Here is an 18,076-nt window from a genome sequence, read left to right on the forward strand (position 1 = left end):
CATAATGATATTAAGGAATTTGTTACCTCCTGCCAGACCTGTGCTCAAAGTAAAGATCTCAGGCATCTTCCTGTGGGTTTACTGCAACCTATTCCCAATGGCGAAAGACCCTGGACACACATTTCCATGGACTTCATTGTAGAACTCCCTCCCTCCCAGAACAATACTGTCATTCTGATGGTAGTGGATCGGTTCTCCAAGATGTGCCACTGTATCCCACTTAAGAAACTCCCGTCTGCGCAAGAATTGGCAAACGTCTTTACGAGGGAGATCTTTAGGCTGCACGGAATACCTAAAGAAATAGTCTTGGATAGAGGGAGTCAGTTTGTGTCTCGCTTTTGGCGTGCCTTTTGTCTCCAGTTGGGGATACGCCTTTCCTTTTCCTCGGCCTACCACCCACAATCTAACGGAGCCGCAGAGCGCTCGAACCAGGGCTTGGAGCAGTACCTTCGTTGTTACATTTTAGATCATCAGAACAACTGGTCTGACCTGTTGCCTTGGGCGGAGTTTGCTCATAATAGCCATGTATCCACCGCCTCTGGTCTCTCGCCTTTCCTGGCAAACTACGGGATGCAACCTGCCATGCTACCCGATAGCTTTCCACCCCAGAGCATCCCTGCAAACTCCAATCCATGTGGGCACGGGTCAAGGACTCACTCCAGTTATCAGCACGACGGTACAAGCTCCAGGCTGACCGCAAACGGCTTCCGGCTCCTTCCTACCAGGTCGGGGAGAGGGTTTGGTTATCCTCTCGCAATCTGAACCTCCGGGTTCCCTCTCACAAACTGGCCCCTCGTTTTGCGGGTCCCTACCGTATCCTGCGTAATGTTAATACGGTGGCTTATGCCTTAGATCTTCCTCCCAACATGCGTATTCCGAATGTCTTCCATGTCTCGCTGCTGAAACCACTTGTTTGCAACCGATTCACTGCTTCAGCTCCTCGCCCTCGCCCGATTCCGGTTAATGGTCATGATGAATATGAAGTTCAGTCTATCATCGATTCTCGTGTGTCCAGGGGTCGCCTGCAGTATTTAGTTCATTGGAAAGGATATGGACCTGAGGAACGATCTTGGGTGCCTGCCCAGGATGTTCATGCCCCTAGACTGGTACGAGCCTTTCATACGCATTTCCCCTCTAAACCTGGTCCCTCCCCCCGGGTATTACCTTGTTACCTTAGGCAATGTTTTTGCACTCATTTTCACAACTAAAAGCTGTAATCAATTTCCTGGATGCTTTTTTAAACAATAGGTATCCTGTATATAACAAGGGAATATTTTTATATTTGTCATTTTGACTGTTTATTGATTGTGTCATGTTGTTAACGCTGCTTAGTTTCTATAATTCATCCATAATCCTAACTAAAAATCAATATGATATGAATTATTTCTTAATATAAAGATTTATCACTCCAGTTATATTTTTTTCAGAGCGAATATAATGAAAATAATATTTTATATAATTAATATTTTGACATTGAAACCATGGAAAGCAAATTTGTTAATATTTCCTCATGAAGCATGAGTTATCAATGCCCACCTTATGGAGATCTATGGATAGGTGTCCTGCTTTGATATTTCAAAAGGAAAATTTGCTGTTGCATTATATTATTTTAGCTTTATATGCAGTGTTATATGCTTTTTGTTCATACACTTTTAAGACAAAGACAATCTCTGATTAACTTTTGTATGTGCTGGATTAATAATATGAATAGTATATTTATTTATTGATCTATTTATTGACTTATTTTGATGTAAAACATTTAATTGTGCAGATGCGATCCCATTATGCTCAATAGACTGGAAAAAAAATTACAACCCTTTGTAGTTTTTTGTGAACCAGTTACATCTGTTCCATTGGACTATTGGAGACTAGGGATAGTATAGTTTATGTAGTATATCATATATTTATATAAACAGCCAGGCTGCTACCTGCTACCAAAATAGCTACAAAATGAATAGGTGCAATTTTAGTTTATGTAAAAAGTATGTATTGTGGGCACTTGGACATAAGCCTTTCCACCATTTGTGGAAGCAAAGATCAGGCTATTTATTATTGGCCACCACAATGTAATAGGCACCAACTGAAAACAAATGAATAAAGATTAACGCCAAGTCCATTATTAAGTAACTTCAGTTTTCATAGACCCAGAGATAAATCATTTTTCTTTTCTTGAACCCCCTTGTTTTTTTGAATGTAAAGTAGGTTCCCCTGGTATAGGGGCTAGGGGCTAGAATTCTGACAGATAGATAGAATCATGATATTGGTAACTGTAAAAATCCCTTAAATGTGACACAGTCAGTGACTCTGCTGAGTATACAGTAGTGTAGGCAAGAATTGTATTACATCTGAATGTAAAGATTGATGTTCAGGTTAGAAATAAAGGGTGGCTATCCTGACAACTAAGCTCCTATGAAATAGTACATATTTATAAGATTTTAATATAAAACCCACTAATGTTTTTCAGTATTACCACTTTTAAAGCATATCATTCATTGTACTGCTGTCCTTTCTCATGCTTATGGTTTTATGTCAAGACAACCCCATTTATAATGTTTAAGAACTAATCTGTAGTTTTGTGACCTACTGTCCTCTAGTCTCCTGTTTTGAATCATGGTATAATGTATCTACACTGAGATAGTTTTTAGCTGTTATAGCAAATGAACAGCATTTTAATTTCGTGCTTATCATTGTTACAGGATTGTTTTGTCCTTTGTATTCAACATGCATTCAACTTATAGTACGCTTATTTATTTATTTTTAAAATCTTCATTTTGTTTTTCCTTTTCATGTCCTATTCTATTACATCTCCACAGTATTCATACATCCCATGCTGCATAAATCAACGTGTTTATCTGTAGGTTTTTTTCACGTTAAGTTGCTGCTGTTTCATTACATGAAATTGGTCGTTTAATATCTTAATTTGCCTATGTGACAGAATGATGATGCCACTAAGCTTAAAATGCCATAAGAACTTTGTTATCTGCTTTATTTATATGAAAAAAAAACATTTAATAGCTACTTTCAAAGATGTTGGTTGTTGAACATTGTTTTGCACAGTGCTGAGTTTACATGTGATTTCCAGCTGGTCTATGCCTGCAATGCTATGTTTCTGTACATTATTATTGTATACCAGCAAATACAGGATTTGTATGTCTGATTCTGTTTATTTGATCTATACCTTCAGTGCTGAGTTCACATGGGAATTTCAATTGATCTATACATGCAAAGCTGGGTTTGTGTGTTAATGTGTTGATCTATACCTGCTATGCCATATTTATGTATAACTGCAAATATAGGGTTTGTATGTCTTATGTATATATATTCAGTTGAGGTGTGGTTTAGTGAATGACGGGACAAAGGGACTCTGGGGATGATTACGAGGGAGAGGACCACTCAATGTCACGGTAGGTTCAGAAGGAGGGAAGACTGCGCTGACTCCCACAGTCTTCCCCTAATCCGCAGTCAGTGTAGCAAATGTTTTTTTTTGGTGTGGGACCGGAGGGAGTGATTGCATTCTAGGGAGCGTGGAGCGGGGCCCAAGGAAATGCTTGTGTCCAGTTTTTTCTATATAAAATGCATTGGTAGCAGGGACTAATATTAATATATATTGGCAGCAGGGACTAATATTAATATATTTTAGCAGCAGGGTCTAATATAAAAGAATGAAAACTGATATTCATTCTGTTATATTGATAGGACACACCGCTATCTTCAGAGAATACAAATCCAAAGAATACAACATAATAAACATACATTATTCTGCAACCCTGCAAAAATGGCAGAGATTACTACTATGCTAAGATATATAATCTTAAAGTTGACCCTACTGTGCATCAGTCCACCCTGCAAGGCATTGAATAAGTACCTAGAATCTATTAATTCGCCTGCCATTACAGAGGAAATGTGTGCCCCGCTGGCATTTCCCATTCAATTAAAAAAGAGGACTGTGGGACAACTTAAAAAGGACTCAACTCCTTGGCCGGATGTTTTAACATTGACATATAACCAAGTGTTTTTACGCTCCTTTGGCCCCTACTTACTATGTTTCTTCCACTTATTCACTCAGAAAGGCAAAATCCAAGAGGAAAACCTAAGGGCTCACATGATTACAATACTTAAACCGGGCAGGTCTACTGACAGATGCCACAACTTTCGCCCCATATCATTACTTAATGTGAACATCAAAATTTATGCCAAAATCCATGCCATAGAACTAGCCCAAATATACTAATGTTATATGGGTCTTGACCAAATTAAATTTCCCAGATTCCATTATTCAGGCCAATATACAGCAACCAATCTGCCAGTGTAAACATGATTGAGTTTCTATCCAAGCCTTTTTTAATCACAAATGACCCCCCATGAAGGATATGTATTGTAACTCTGTAGCCCCTGGTTGCAAAAATTAAAGCAGATCCAGGAGTTTCAGAAGTTCCTTTGAAAGCAGAGTATAAGATTACACAAATATATAGGTTTATTTGCAGACGACATATTGCCTTCCTTCACCAACCTGACAACCTCCCTACCTGCACTAATCCAATCTCTGCACAAATATTCTTTAGTGTTGTACCATAAGATTAATAGAACCAAGACCCAGGTCATGAGTATCACTGTAGACCTCAAAAACAAATCTCAGCTGATAAATATGCATAAATTAGAATGGAGGCTTGATTTTTTTACTACGTCTGCCGATCTGGCTTAACTCCTTGAACATTGTATATATGTGGAAGCATGTCACATATGATCTGAGTTTTTTCATGGCTAGGGGGAATTACCACTATAAAAATCACAGCACTTCCTAAGTTGTTGTATGTGACTGTCCCAGCCAAATTCCCCCAAAATTGCTGGCAACCATTTAGACCACATTTATAGACTATTAAAACTAGGGAGACACAGGCTTCTGGGGAGGATTGGATTTCCCCAATATTGAATACTACCACCTTGCCTGCATTCTGTCACAGGCAATATTTTTTCACGGCACAACAGATGCCCTCTCTTCTTTTGCTGAGGAAAACAGTAATATGGAACCTTTTTAAGTTGCGTAGACCCTAGAGTTAAAGAGGAGAGTGGGTCCAATCTTGCCTGATGTTGCCCCTGCGACCACATACACAATAGAGGTCTAGGATAAGGCATCTCACTGGATCTCCAACTTGATAAAGACCTCATCGTGAGGTCGAAACGTTGTTGTTCATCTCTTCCAATAAATCTGCCTGAGGGAACCCATGAGTGCCTGGAGCCTTTTTCTATTTTGATTTAAGGTATCTCACTGGATCCTATTACTCAAAAACTCATACCACCCACCCTTTTATGTCTATCCCATTACTTCCTTATATTACATCTAAACGTCTAACTCTCTAGTCTTAGTTTTTCCTGATATTTTGGATTCTGCAAACCATTCAACATTTTTGTGAACTCTCACAAAACTGTCAATATCCTTCTGGAGATGGGGTCTCCAGAACTATACAGAATACTCTAGGTGTGGGCTAACCAAATATATGTAAAGTAACAGAACCACCTCCCTCTTCCTGCTACTAATGCTGCTATCTATACAACCCAGCATACCACTTGTTTTTTATCAACATTAATTTGCAGCTGCTACACTCTCAACCATTCTTTTCATTTACTTAAATCACTTTACATTTGGCTTGTTCCACCAAGAACGGCTACCCCGTTGCAGAGCGTTGGATCATCTACAAAATACATACTTTACCAATAATATAAAAATATTACAATGTATGAAAATGTATGAATCCCCATACATGTCCTTCAGTTACCCCAATAGTAACAACACCTAGCGCTGAATGTACACCATTAATTACAACCTTCTGTTTCTTGCCCCTCACCCATTGCCTTTTCCATTCAACTATTTTAACATCCAAACAGTACAATTTATTTATATGGAGGTCAGTGTCAAATGCCTTACCGAAATCCATATAGACTACTGTGCCCTCCGCGAATACTGGCACCCTTGGTAAATATGAACAAAGAATGCTGTGAAAAATGTCTATTGTTTAACCCTTTGATCTTTTCTTTAAAAAGACTTGCCCAAGTGTAAGGATGATCAAAGATGAAGAGCAGCAGCAGCAGTAGTAGTAGTAGAGCACTGGGCAGGCAAACACTGGCAGATTATAGGAAGATGTAGCCTCTTGGAGCAGAAATTAATTTCCCCAATATTATAGAAATTTTAAAAAAAGAAGGCTCCCACAGAGTACAGACAGTTAAAAAGGTGCAGCAGTAGTAATAAGACACTGGGCCTGGGCATGCAGACACTGAATTTCCCCAATAGTATATACTTTATATATTATAATGCCTGGTTTTGTCACCAATATTAAATTATCAATGAAAAATAATAGATGATAGAAAGTTAATTAAAAAAAAACATGTTTTAAATTTAAACAACTGTGCACAAGCCCACAAGATGATATGATAGAAAGATGATATAAAAATTATAGGTTTCGCTAGTAGCATAAATGGACAACTGTCTTAACCAAATAAACTCTACTTAGGAACAGGGAAAAAATGTCTGCTGTTGTCCTACTTTACAGCTTCTCTAATCCACTCTACAACAATACACTAAAATAAACTATTAATTAACTTGCAGTATGGTAGGTGAGTAATGAGTATTAATCTCAGCCTCTTCCAAGCTGTCACTGTCTCACACTCCAACTCTCATGAGTCTGTAACTGCTGCTACTGACAAGTTAAAATGGCATCAGCACACTTATCTGTCTAATACTTGTCCCTTCCCCTTGTAAATGCTGATTCCCCAGAGTAAAAAAAGTTATGGAAAAACTTCCACAGGTTGTTGGACCCATCAATCACAGCCATAACATTAAGGGAACCACATCTTGTTTTTTGGCTACTTCTGCCTGTCAGTCATTGATATGTACCCTCCCACACACAGTCCCTCCCTAATGGCGGCTACACATGGCAACAAATTGACACATTTTTGCAGTTCGTCTTTGCCAGTTTCGCCAGAGATCACCCCCGTTATTGTTAATTAGAAGGAATGCACGAAACAGGCAATTTTTGTTAAAAATAAAGTTCATAAGAAAACAATTGCAAAAGCCTGAGAAGTACTAACACAACAAGAGGCGACAATAATTAAAAGTGATATCAGGAAATATTACTTTACTGAATGGGTAATGGATGAGTGGAACAGCCTTCAAGCAGAAGTGGTAGAGCTTAAGCAAGCATGGGATAGGCATAATGCTAAGCTAGATATAAGATAAGGGTAGGGACTAAGGAAAGTATTCAGAGGTTGGGAAGACTAGATGAGACGAATGGTTCTTACCTGCCGTCACTTTCTATGTTTCTTAAACTGTAACCCCACGTCACTACACCACACCATAAGTTGTTTGGAAAAGTTTCAAGACAAAAACTACTCTTAACCAAAAACAAACTCATCCGTGTTCAGTTTGCCAGACACTACTGGAACCTCAAATGGGTTCTGTTTCTATGGTCAGATGAAACCAATATTGATCTTTTGGGCAATGGCATAATCGACTCTATCAAATATCAACACATATTGACCGAACACCTGACTGCCTCTGCCAGAAGGCTTAAAATGAGTCATGGTTGGATCTTCCAGCAAGACATACATCAAAATTAACCCAAAAATTGTTTACTGACCACAAAATCAAGGTCCTATCAAGGGAAGTTCCCTGACGTGAATACCATAGAAAAACTGAAGAGGAGAGTCTACCATCGCCAACCTCGAAATTTGAAGGATCTGGAGAGATTCTGCATGATGTAGATATTTAACAGTCTTTTTCTTTTATCAAGGTTTCTATTCATTTGGATAGATATTTCATGGTCGAATGTAAGTGGTATAATTGGAAAGTGGAAGCATTTAGGAACAGCAGAAACTCAGCCATGATTCAGAAGACCACATAAAGTCACTGAGTGCTGAGGTGCATAAAAGTTCCCAACCCTCTGCAAATTCCATAGCCGAAAAGTTCCAAACTTCCACTGGTATTACAGGAGCTCAATAGAATAGGTTTCCGTGGCCGAGCAGATGCATGGAAGACTCAGATCACAGAGTTCAAGTCAAGTGAATGGAAATCTTACTGCTTTAGCATAACAAAAATTTTTGGACAATGTTATACTTCCAACTTTGTGGCAACAGTTTGAGTATGGCACTGTTCAATTCCATCTTGACTGTGTCCCAATGCACAGGTCCATAAAGACATGGTTGGATAGGTTTGATGTAGAAGAACTTCACACAAAGCCCTGACCTCAACCCCATCGAAGACCTTTGGGATGAACTGAACCGGAGATTGCAAGCCAAGGTTTCTCGTCCAGCATCAGTGTCAAATTTCAGAAATGCGCTACTGGAAGAATGGAAAAAAAATTCCCACAGAAACATTAAAAAATCTTGTGGAAAGCCTTCCCAAAAGAGAGGAGGCTGTTATAGCTGCAAAGGGGGGCCAACTACATATTAATGTCTATGTATTTACAATGCAATGTCATGAAAGTTCCTGTTGGCATAATGGTAAGGTGTCCCAATACTTTTGTCCATCCAGTGTAGTTTAACAACATCTTCAATAAATAAAATAAAATGTTTTTGATATCTCCACTTTAATTAGCATTTCTTGCATTTTGCATTTCTTGAAAAAACATTCATATTAGCTTGTCTTTTTTTTAAAACCAGTCCTTAAAGGGGCATTTTTTCTTACATCTCACAATTTTGACAGAACTTCTACTATTTTCATGTGAGATCTCCAAGCTCAAAATTATGTATTGCCTTCATGTTAATTGGATAGCTGGTATGATACATGAAGATCTCACTTACAAACCCTAGACCATACCAGACTATCATTACATTGTACACCATATCTACATAACAATAACATTACAATTAGATTTTTTATCACAGAGAAACTCTATTACTTGTGCAATCTCCCATTTGTAATAAGCAGACTGCTTTCTCCATTTATTTTTTTATTACACTATTTTCCGTTTCCCTTCTAATATATTAATGACCTATGCTATTCATAATTCTTAAAAACAGTAAAGGAGGGTTTGCAGAGTGTTTTTTTAAAGTTGCTGTTCTAAGTGGAATTTCAATTTTCTACTTAATTAAAGAATCGTATAAAATGCATTCAATTACATTTTATAAAATTAGAACACAATTTGCCCAGGAGATAAGTAATTATATCTTGTATTTTTCAAATGTATTTTATATTATTATTGGAACTTGACTAAAATTTAAAAAATGTTAATTAATCATAAGTGAAATGATTTGTTGTAGCTTTTCATGGGTGCCATTTTCACTGCAAAAGAACAAGTTATACTAAATTCTGCAAAACTTCATTACATAGAAATTAAGTTGAATCAATGCAATTTGCATATGAATGTGAATAACATTATTGTTTGTAATGTGTTTTTAATGGCTGGCCTTTCTGGTAATGCTTTGAATTTTTAGATGCAACTTAGATTTTACTTGCTCTACAAAAAATAAAGAATATGATAATATATTATGATACCAATGGCTGTTTTAATCTAAAAATACTTTTTTCAGGAAGTTTTATCAGCAAAGTCTTCTTAAGGTATCATATTCTGAAAGATCATACATAATGAACATATTTGTTTAATGACAAATGTTAGTGTGCAAGTGTATGCACAGGCTAATTGCTAAGTCAGAATTACTGTACATTTCTGGATAAACAATTCTCCCCTTTTAACATCTTACGTGGCCATATATACACACATTTAAACAATGGCTAAAACTGTGTAGATATAAAGTACTTGCCATCCATAACTAACATCTTTGACATAATTAACGGGTTACCAGAATTAGGAATCTGCACACACTCCCACAGGAACTCAGGTGCTTGGCTGTGCCAGGAAGGGCCAGCTCCCCAGTAAATCAAAATAGAAAAAGGCTCCAGGCACTCAGGGGTTCCATCAGGCAGATTTATTGAAAGAGACGAACAACAACGTTTCGACCTCACGATGAGGTCTTTATCAAGTTACTTACTTGATAAAGACCTCATCGTGAGGTCGAAACGTTGTTGTTCGTCTCTTTCAATAAATCTGCCTGATGGAACCCATGAGTGCCTGGAGCCTTTTTCTATTATAATTAACGGGTTGTCCTTAAACCTGTTAATGACAATGCATTGTGAGCCCGTACAGGTACATACTATGTTGTGAAGGGGTTAAAATGTATTCAGGTCTTTGTCCATATAATGTTATTACTCTGATGAAAATAATTAAAGTAAAATACAGTGATAGGTACAATGTCACTGATTGTTTTGTGTTACTCTGTTACATCTCTAGGAAAAGCCTAATAATTGTAGTGTAATACAACAATTTCTTAACCCCTTAACAACAAAGCCCGTGCATGTACGGGCTTGCGGTGCAATGCAATGACGACAAAGCCCATACATGTACACTGACGTCAGGGTCGTTCACGCTGACGGCAGCGGGAAACACCTCGATTTAAAGGAAAAATGGGTGGGAGCGGGGCGACCCGGGGGATTTGGGTCTTTACCCGGAGAACCGGGGAAGCAGTGCTCACTCGGCAATGTCCAGGTCAAACCTGGACATTTTGGAACTAATACAGCTAATTGCTAAAAACATATGATTCAACTTAAATGCCACCAACTAAACAGTGAGGCTAATGTTTAATAAAAACATATCATCAATGCAAATAAAGAAGGAGGCTATATATTTTGAAAAACTTGGTATGTGATTTAGGAAAAGTAGTTTTTTCATATTCAGTGTTTAAAAAAAGTGGTTTGTGGTTAAGTTCACATCTAATTATTATTATTGATTGTATGATAAAGGCCATGTTATTCCACAGCACTGAACAATTGTAAGTTCTTTTGCAGCATGGGACATCTAGCCATTTACGAATTGGTTGTTGGAATGGTGTGTGGGTTACTTATGCAATTGTCGTTCATGTCATTATAACTAAATATAGCAAATTCTGCATTTAGATATTAGATAAATATCTCCTGTATATCTGATGACAGGACATGTTGTAAAATGTATTATTGTCATTGAGAAAAAAAAAGATAGAATATGATAAGACATTAACACCCTTGTGATCAGACTGTTTTTCAGTTTTGTGTGCTTTTCATGACAATGGTTTTAACATTTCTGCCATGTTTGTGTTTAGCTGTAATTTCCTGTTTATCGTTTATAGTACCCACAGACATTATATATATTGGGTTTGGACTAGAACTCCAGTAACTGAAGAAAGTCTCAATTATTTGCACAGACTACAATGCACTGGGATATATGCAAAATGGACTCCAAGTTGCATTTAACATTTAAATAGGGAAGTCCTTTAAAGAGTACTTCACCTGTGACTTCCCCTCCATGGTATGATGGAAGCCCACCTGTAATCAGTAATCTCAACATACTCATGATTTAAGTGTCTCCTGAAAAATGTTCAGATACATGTTAAATGTGAGTGTATTAGAAATATTAGGGAAAATAGAAAAATGAGCTTAATTTTTTCTATAAAAAAAATTTAAATCTTAACAAAGAAACCCATGAGAAATTGATACCTACATAATACTACATTTAAGTAAGTAAGAGATGCATTATTTTGTCCACCAAAGAAAACACTTTAACTTGGTATTCTCATTTACGGGTTTAGAACCCAGAGAGATATTGGATTGCTTTGTTTGATTCAGGAATATTTTTCTATTCTAGTATAGGTGCAATCAGAAACTGTTAATTGAATTTTTTTGTCTTCTGTCCTGGAGTAGTGTAAAAGTAAACTAGGAAATTCTTGACCGGAATGTGTTTCTCGCATAAGTTTTTTTGTTAGTGATTGAATTAGATATATATATAGTACTCTGTTAAAAAATATATATTTTCAGTTTATGGGGATGAGAGGAGGAAATGGTGTGGGGAGTAGCACGTGTTTAAATGCCTCTCTCGCAACCTTGAGATTTCAGGCCACGACCCAGAGACACGCAGAGTTCCCAGATATGATCAATAGGTAACGACAGGAGTTTTCAATGGATAACAATTGTTCCATTGAGGTCACTGCTCTAAAAGCTGGAATACCAGTCTTAGTAACTGCTCGTGTTACATCAGTTTAACAAAAACAGACCCAACCCATTTTATAATGTCAAAAATATTCATTTCTTTAATGATTTGCATTTATTCTTATGTTTGTTTTGCATCTTAACTGTCAAAAATAAAGCAGATGTCTTACATATAGTTTGCATGTAAGTATTTCCTCACATGAAAATGGCATGAGTAAATGAAGTTGATTAAGGAAGAAGGTGTTTACAATGTGTGTTGGGGGGGACTTGTGGCATCATAAATACTAATTCCTGCCTATTAGCAGGGATCAAACTTTTTTCAGTGTGCTAGCTATGTATGTTGTTAGTGACTTAAACCTGCTGTACTGTAAATTGTGTATTATAAGTTTGTGTTCCCGTAATGTTTATTTTAATGCATATTATATAACAGACGGAAGCAATCCAAAAGCAAATAACAACAATACAACTATTTACCTCTTTAAACATCGGAATTAGGCTTGAGGTTTCTACAACTTTAACATTTTCCTTACTTTATTTTTTTCAATGCCATCTGAAAAATATATAATTACATCATTTTTTTTTCTACATTGTGTACACTGTATCTAACTGTGTATGTTACTAATATAGTAACATGAAAAACATATATACATATGCTCTTACTTATATTAAGAATGGATAAGGAATATTTTAAACTTTTATTTGAACAGCAATGTAGTAGAGCAATAAGAAATGCTAGCAGATTGTTTGGTTATATAGGGAAATGTATTAGTCGTAGAAAGAGGACAGAGCACTGGTGAGACTTTACTTTGAGTATTGTGAACAGTACTGGAGACCATATGTCCAGAATAATATACTGTAGATACTTTGAAGGGAGTTACTAAGGGAGTTACTAAACTGGTTCATGGATTGCAGGATCAACTTTGCCAGGAAAGTATAAAGGTTCTTAACATGTATAGCTTGGAAGAAAGATGAGATAGGGGGTCCAATATTAACCTAGAAAAACATAAACACAATCAACACAACAAGGAGGAGTGCATATGTAAAAGAAGAAAAACTAATCTAACAAATAAGAAGGGCAAATGTTTAAACGTTATATTAGGATGTATTCTTATTATGTAATTATTTCCCCAGTATTCCACCAAATGTGCGAGACATTGTCTATTGCACAGGAGTTTCCCTAATGGATGAAGATGTATGGGAATTCATTTGGATGAAATTTCATTCCTCCACAGCTGTGTCAGAAAAGAAAATATTATTGGAAGCGCTGACTTGCAGTGACAACAGAAACTTGTTGAATAGGTAAGCAGTTCACAAAGAAACCATTCAAAAATGTGATGTTTTTTTTCTCTCATAAATTCACTATGTTGTTACTTCTTCTCAATTATATTAAGGCTTCTCAACTTATCATTGAATTCAGAAGTAGTATTGGATCAAGATGCGATTGATGTTATTATTCATGTGGCAAGAAACCCCCATGGAAGGGATTTGGCATGGAAATTCTTCAGAGACAAATGGAAGATTTTGAATGCAAGGTATAAGCAGCATTTTGTTTTTCTTCCTGAGTACATGTACAGTAGACAGATATTCGTACATTTACTTAACAAACAATAACATGTATAAACTGTATTACTGTGGAATAGTGTTTAAACTGTTTCCGTACCAGTGCTACATACTACTTAACACAAAAATGTATAATTAACCTAGGCATAAACATTTAGCAGTAGAATGCTATCTCTTGTACCAAAAACTTTTGAACATTCTGCTACAATAAGTAGGTTCAGTACAGGAAACTTTTGCTTGAGGTGACTGTAAGATTCCAAACCTGTTCCAAGGGATCTATGGACATTAAGGAACATTTGTGTAAAATGTGCTGGCTAAGTCATTGGTAACAGATGTTTCAATGGTTGGAGATCTATATAACAGACAAGGATGAATAAATTGCAATAATAGTACAAGTTAGGGATTATTTTCCTAGCTAAATTTAATGTTGGTTCACAGATGTGACAGTTTTCTTTTAAGGTCACTAGACTTGTATGTTACCAATTGAGCAAAAGAAATGTGTTCTTTAGTTAGGCTTTGCCTCTGCGCGTGTATTGTTTATACGTACATTTTGGAATCTTTATATTGCCAGTACATGTATTATACGGTGCGCTAATGCAACATTCCTTTTTTTCAGATATGGAGAAGCATTGTTTATGAATTCCAAGCTTATTAGTGGAGTAACAGAGTTTCTAAACACTGAAGAAGAACTGAACGAGGTAAATGTGTAATATATATTTTTGTCCAAAAAATTAAGGAACTATATTTTAAAGAAATCAAAGTATTTTCTTCAAATTATGGTATACTAATATGATAATGTTAAAACTCAAAAGAACCTACTGTTATTTTAAGTTCTATATCACTCTCCACCAGACGGGCGGACTTGAAAATGGTTCTTATAGGTCTTTTTTTAATTCCTCCTCCTTCTGTCCGGATTTATTAGTAGTCTTCACTCAGGGCCCTAGCTTCTCTGTTAATGCAATGAGCATTTCCCAGTGAGCTGCAACATTAGCACCTTATACATTTTGAAGATAATGACTTTCAAGATCATATTATTTCTATCCAGGATTATGTTCCTAGTTTTAATTCTATAAGTAAACTTTGAAACTTACCTTGCATGATTTTTTCCAAAGAGTTGCACATCTTTGTGCAGAGGCTGGAAGTTAAGAAGGCAATTAGTTTTACCTTTTTCAAGTGGATCTATTACAAACATGCTAGCCAAAAGTGCTTTATTTCGCTCTTATGTCAATACCTTTTAGACCCATCATATACGTTTTCTCCTTCCTACATGGTCAGTGGATAGGTGAACTGGTGGAATTAATAGAAGGCACAGACCAGGGGAACATCTGAGAGACCTTTTTTTTTCCTCTTATAGGAGTGCGCTTGCAAAACCATGTTGACATGGTATATTACCCTAGCTTTGAAGTGGAGGGGCTGTAGACATAAAGTGTCTTATATCCACACATAGTGGTTGTGTCTGCCCTTTTTTGTATTGGTATGTTCTCTGTATTGCCAACCAATGCCAACCAATGAAACTTGGGGAGGTCTGTGGATATGTCAGACAACACAACCAGGGAAGAGTAGCACACCGAGAGTATATATGCAAATACTCCAAGCTGTGCCCACAAGGTCTATATAATGAGGAAAAGTAATTGAATATAGCAGCACTCAAAAAAGAAGAAAACAGTTAAAGTAAGTTTGACTAGCTCATTAAACACTTCAACCATCACCTTCACAAAGGGTTTGACTCCCCTTTTCTGATTTTCCTTTTTAGTTTAATTAATTTCCTTTTTATTTCCATTTGCTGTTGCCAAAATATTCATTGTTAAAAAGATTTTGGTCATTGTTTTATTGGAGTTTGCATGCAATGAACATTAGTAACAAAATATGTAAACAACTAAATGTAGCATAATAATATCTCAATTAACCCCATGTGAATGTGCAGATATTTGTCTAACATAATAGACTAGATTCAACACCAACTATCCTTGCATAGATTACAATAGAAATTAACAAGATAGGAAAACAGGAGTTCATTGGCCCATATTCATTAACCGAGATCACATGTATAACTAAGATACATGTATATAATTCTCCGTCTCCTCTTCCACTCCAGTCTAAAGGAGGATTGTAATTAAATGACCTTTGATAGATTGAGCTCTGGAAAATAATCTAGCCCCATATTAATTACTGAGCTGTATTCATCAGAATGTGTTAAATAAAAGAGAAAACAGCTTCCATAGCCAACACATACAATTGGTGCAAAAATATTGAGCCATTCAGTAATGTGAGAAATAAAAGGGGTAATACAAACATCCAATAATAATTGAGAATGGAAAATTCAAGCATAGTGCCTATATCTTAATCACCCATACTACAAATTATCACAGAAAATCAGTACATTAAGGCAGACATATAATGTATGGGTTTGAATATATCATTTGAGTAGATATGTACCATACCAGCCCTTTATGTGCCCTTATAAACTGTGACAATTCTGATCTTATATACTTTTTATATACTTTTAAAGTTGCAGTAATTTGCTGGCTTTGTAGATGACAAGTTATAAAAATATTGCTATGTTGTGTTTTATTGTCAAAGCAGTTCCCCATCGCTGCATATACAATTTATTTTCTTTTACAGCTTGTCTTAAAAGTGTAAACATAATTAATAATAAGTATGTGTTAGGCAAAATAGGATGACTTTATTATTAATAATGCCTAGGTTTTAAACAAAAAAAATTGAAACTGTATCCCATATAGATTTTAAAAATAAGATACTGTTTTTTTATATACTTTACAATGTACATACAACCATTCATGAAAGTCTTCCATTGGAAATTGCAAGATATTAGGGGTATATTCCCTAAAGTAGTCTCCTGCTAAAGTAGGATTTAACATGATTAACATAGTAGTTTTGCATAACAGTGAATTACATAAATTAACATTAAAATGTAACACATGTGGTAGATATGATGTTACATCTCTGCCGTAAGTATCACCCTCTGGCCAAAGTTTAAGTTTAGAGTAAATTACTGACCTTGATTATAATCATTGTATTTTATTTTATTACAGCTTAAAAGTGACCTTGATTATAATCATGTTATTTTATTTTCTTACAGCTTAAAACTTTTATACAGCAACACAAGGAGGGATCATCTGTGGCATCTCTAATCCGGGCGGTGGAGACTGTAGATGCTAATGTTCGATGGCAATTATTGTACAAGGAAGAACTATTTCAGTGGTTAAGAAAATCATTGAAACACTGAATTTTGAAATAAAAGAGAACAATCCAATTTATCATCTGACTTTTCATGGGAAGAGACCAGAATGCATGCTGTAAAATTATTGAAAACAGCAAAGATGGGGCAAAAAATGCCCTTCTCTATTTTTGCAGTCGGCTCTTTTTCAAACCAGAAGAAACTTTTTCAAGAGAAGTCATAGCAACTGACAATTCAGTCCCCAAATTCTATTGTATAGGGCATGTTGATGTTACTACATATTTTTCAAGTTATATTTTGTGCATGGTTGTAGTGTCTGCTTGTGTATCCCAGCATGCTTTATTTTAATGTCCTAGTTTTGTATTTGAACTGCTGTTACATCGAGTGGGCATTATGCAAAAGCACAATGACTAACTATGACAATCATTGCAGAACTGAAATTCTAAGAGTGGTAACTACATTCAAAAATTATGTCAAGTTGAAATTCTAGCTAAGCATACCCTAACCTGTACATGTAATTCCACAAAATGGATTGTCCGTCATTGATTGTCATTTCTGTTAAAATGGCAACAAATATTTTGAGAGTTAAACAATGTAATATATACATGCATATTAAATTGATTTCTATTGCTTTTCTACTATGGTCCTTTCAGTGTTTTTCAGTTATAACCTAATTTTAGTGATTTTTTTTTTTTGTATTGTTAAAAACACAAAACAAGATTTTACAATCACATTATTTTGTTTTAAAGACTTCAGTATTGACAGAAGCATCTGTTTTTTTACATGGCTTCAAGTAATTCATTTTTAATGCTTACATATATTTAGTGTTGAATATATATATATATATATATATATATATATATATATATATATATATATATATATATATATATATATATATATTATAAATACACACAATATGTGTGACAAATATGTCAAAAGTATTGGGACACCTGACAACAACTATTTGCCCTATGCTACATCTGCTTTTGTGAGTTAACCTCTTAAAGTAGTATCATCAAGCTTTAATGACTCCACTATGATTGTAAAGCCTTATCACAGCAATACATCCACACCAAAATGTTGTTACCAAACCCTTTTAAAACAAACCATAACATTTTAAATATTTGCAATATTTTGTAACATTAAAAACTCTTGGATATATGTTCTATATGTTCTTTGTTTTATAGTAGAACTGATTTATCAACTTCAGTAATACTTTGATTGTACTTGGAGGGTAAAAACACTGATATTGATAATTTTTTAGCATTAATGGGAAATCTGAAAGATCATCATATCTTTCTGCCTGG

The 18,076-nt window shown here is 35.7% G+C and overlaps 1 protein-coding gene across 1 annotated transcript in view; it reads left to right on the plus strand.

The window, feature by feature from the left end:
• TRHDE (thyrotropin releasing hormone degrading enzyme) overlaps positions 1–17,404 on the plus strand; it is a 330,613-nt gene extending 313,209 nt beyond the window's left edge. The window contains exons 16-19 of the mRNA XM_053465546.1: positions 13,139–13,306; positions 13,399–13,539; positions 14,184–14,265; positions 16,668–17,404. Of these exons, the coding sequence (XP_053321521.1) occupies positions 13,139–13,306; positions 13,399–13,539; positions 14,184–14,265; positions 16,668–16,814 (538 nt within the window). The 3' untranslated portion in view covers positions 16,815–17,404. The remainder of the gene's footprint in view (positions 1–13,138; positions 13,307–13,398; positions 13,540–14,183; positions 14,266–16,667) is intronic.
• Positions 17,405–18,076: the final 672 nt, after the last annotated feature.

Source organism: Spea bombifrons, chromosome 4, assembly GCF_027358695.1.
Source record: "Spea bombifrons isolate aSpeBom1 chromosome 4, aSpeBom1.2.pri, whole genome shotgun sequence".
NCBI classification, from domain to species: domain Eukaryota; kingdom Metazoa; phylum Chordata; class Amphibia; order Anura; family Pelobatidae; genus Spea; species Spea bombifrons.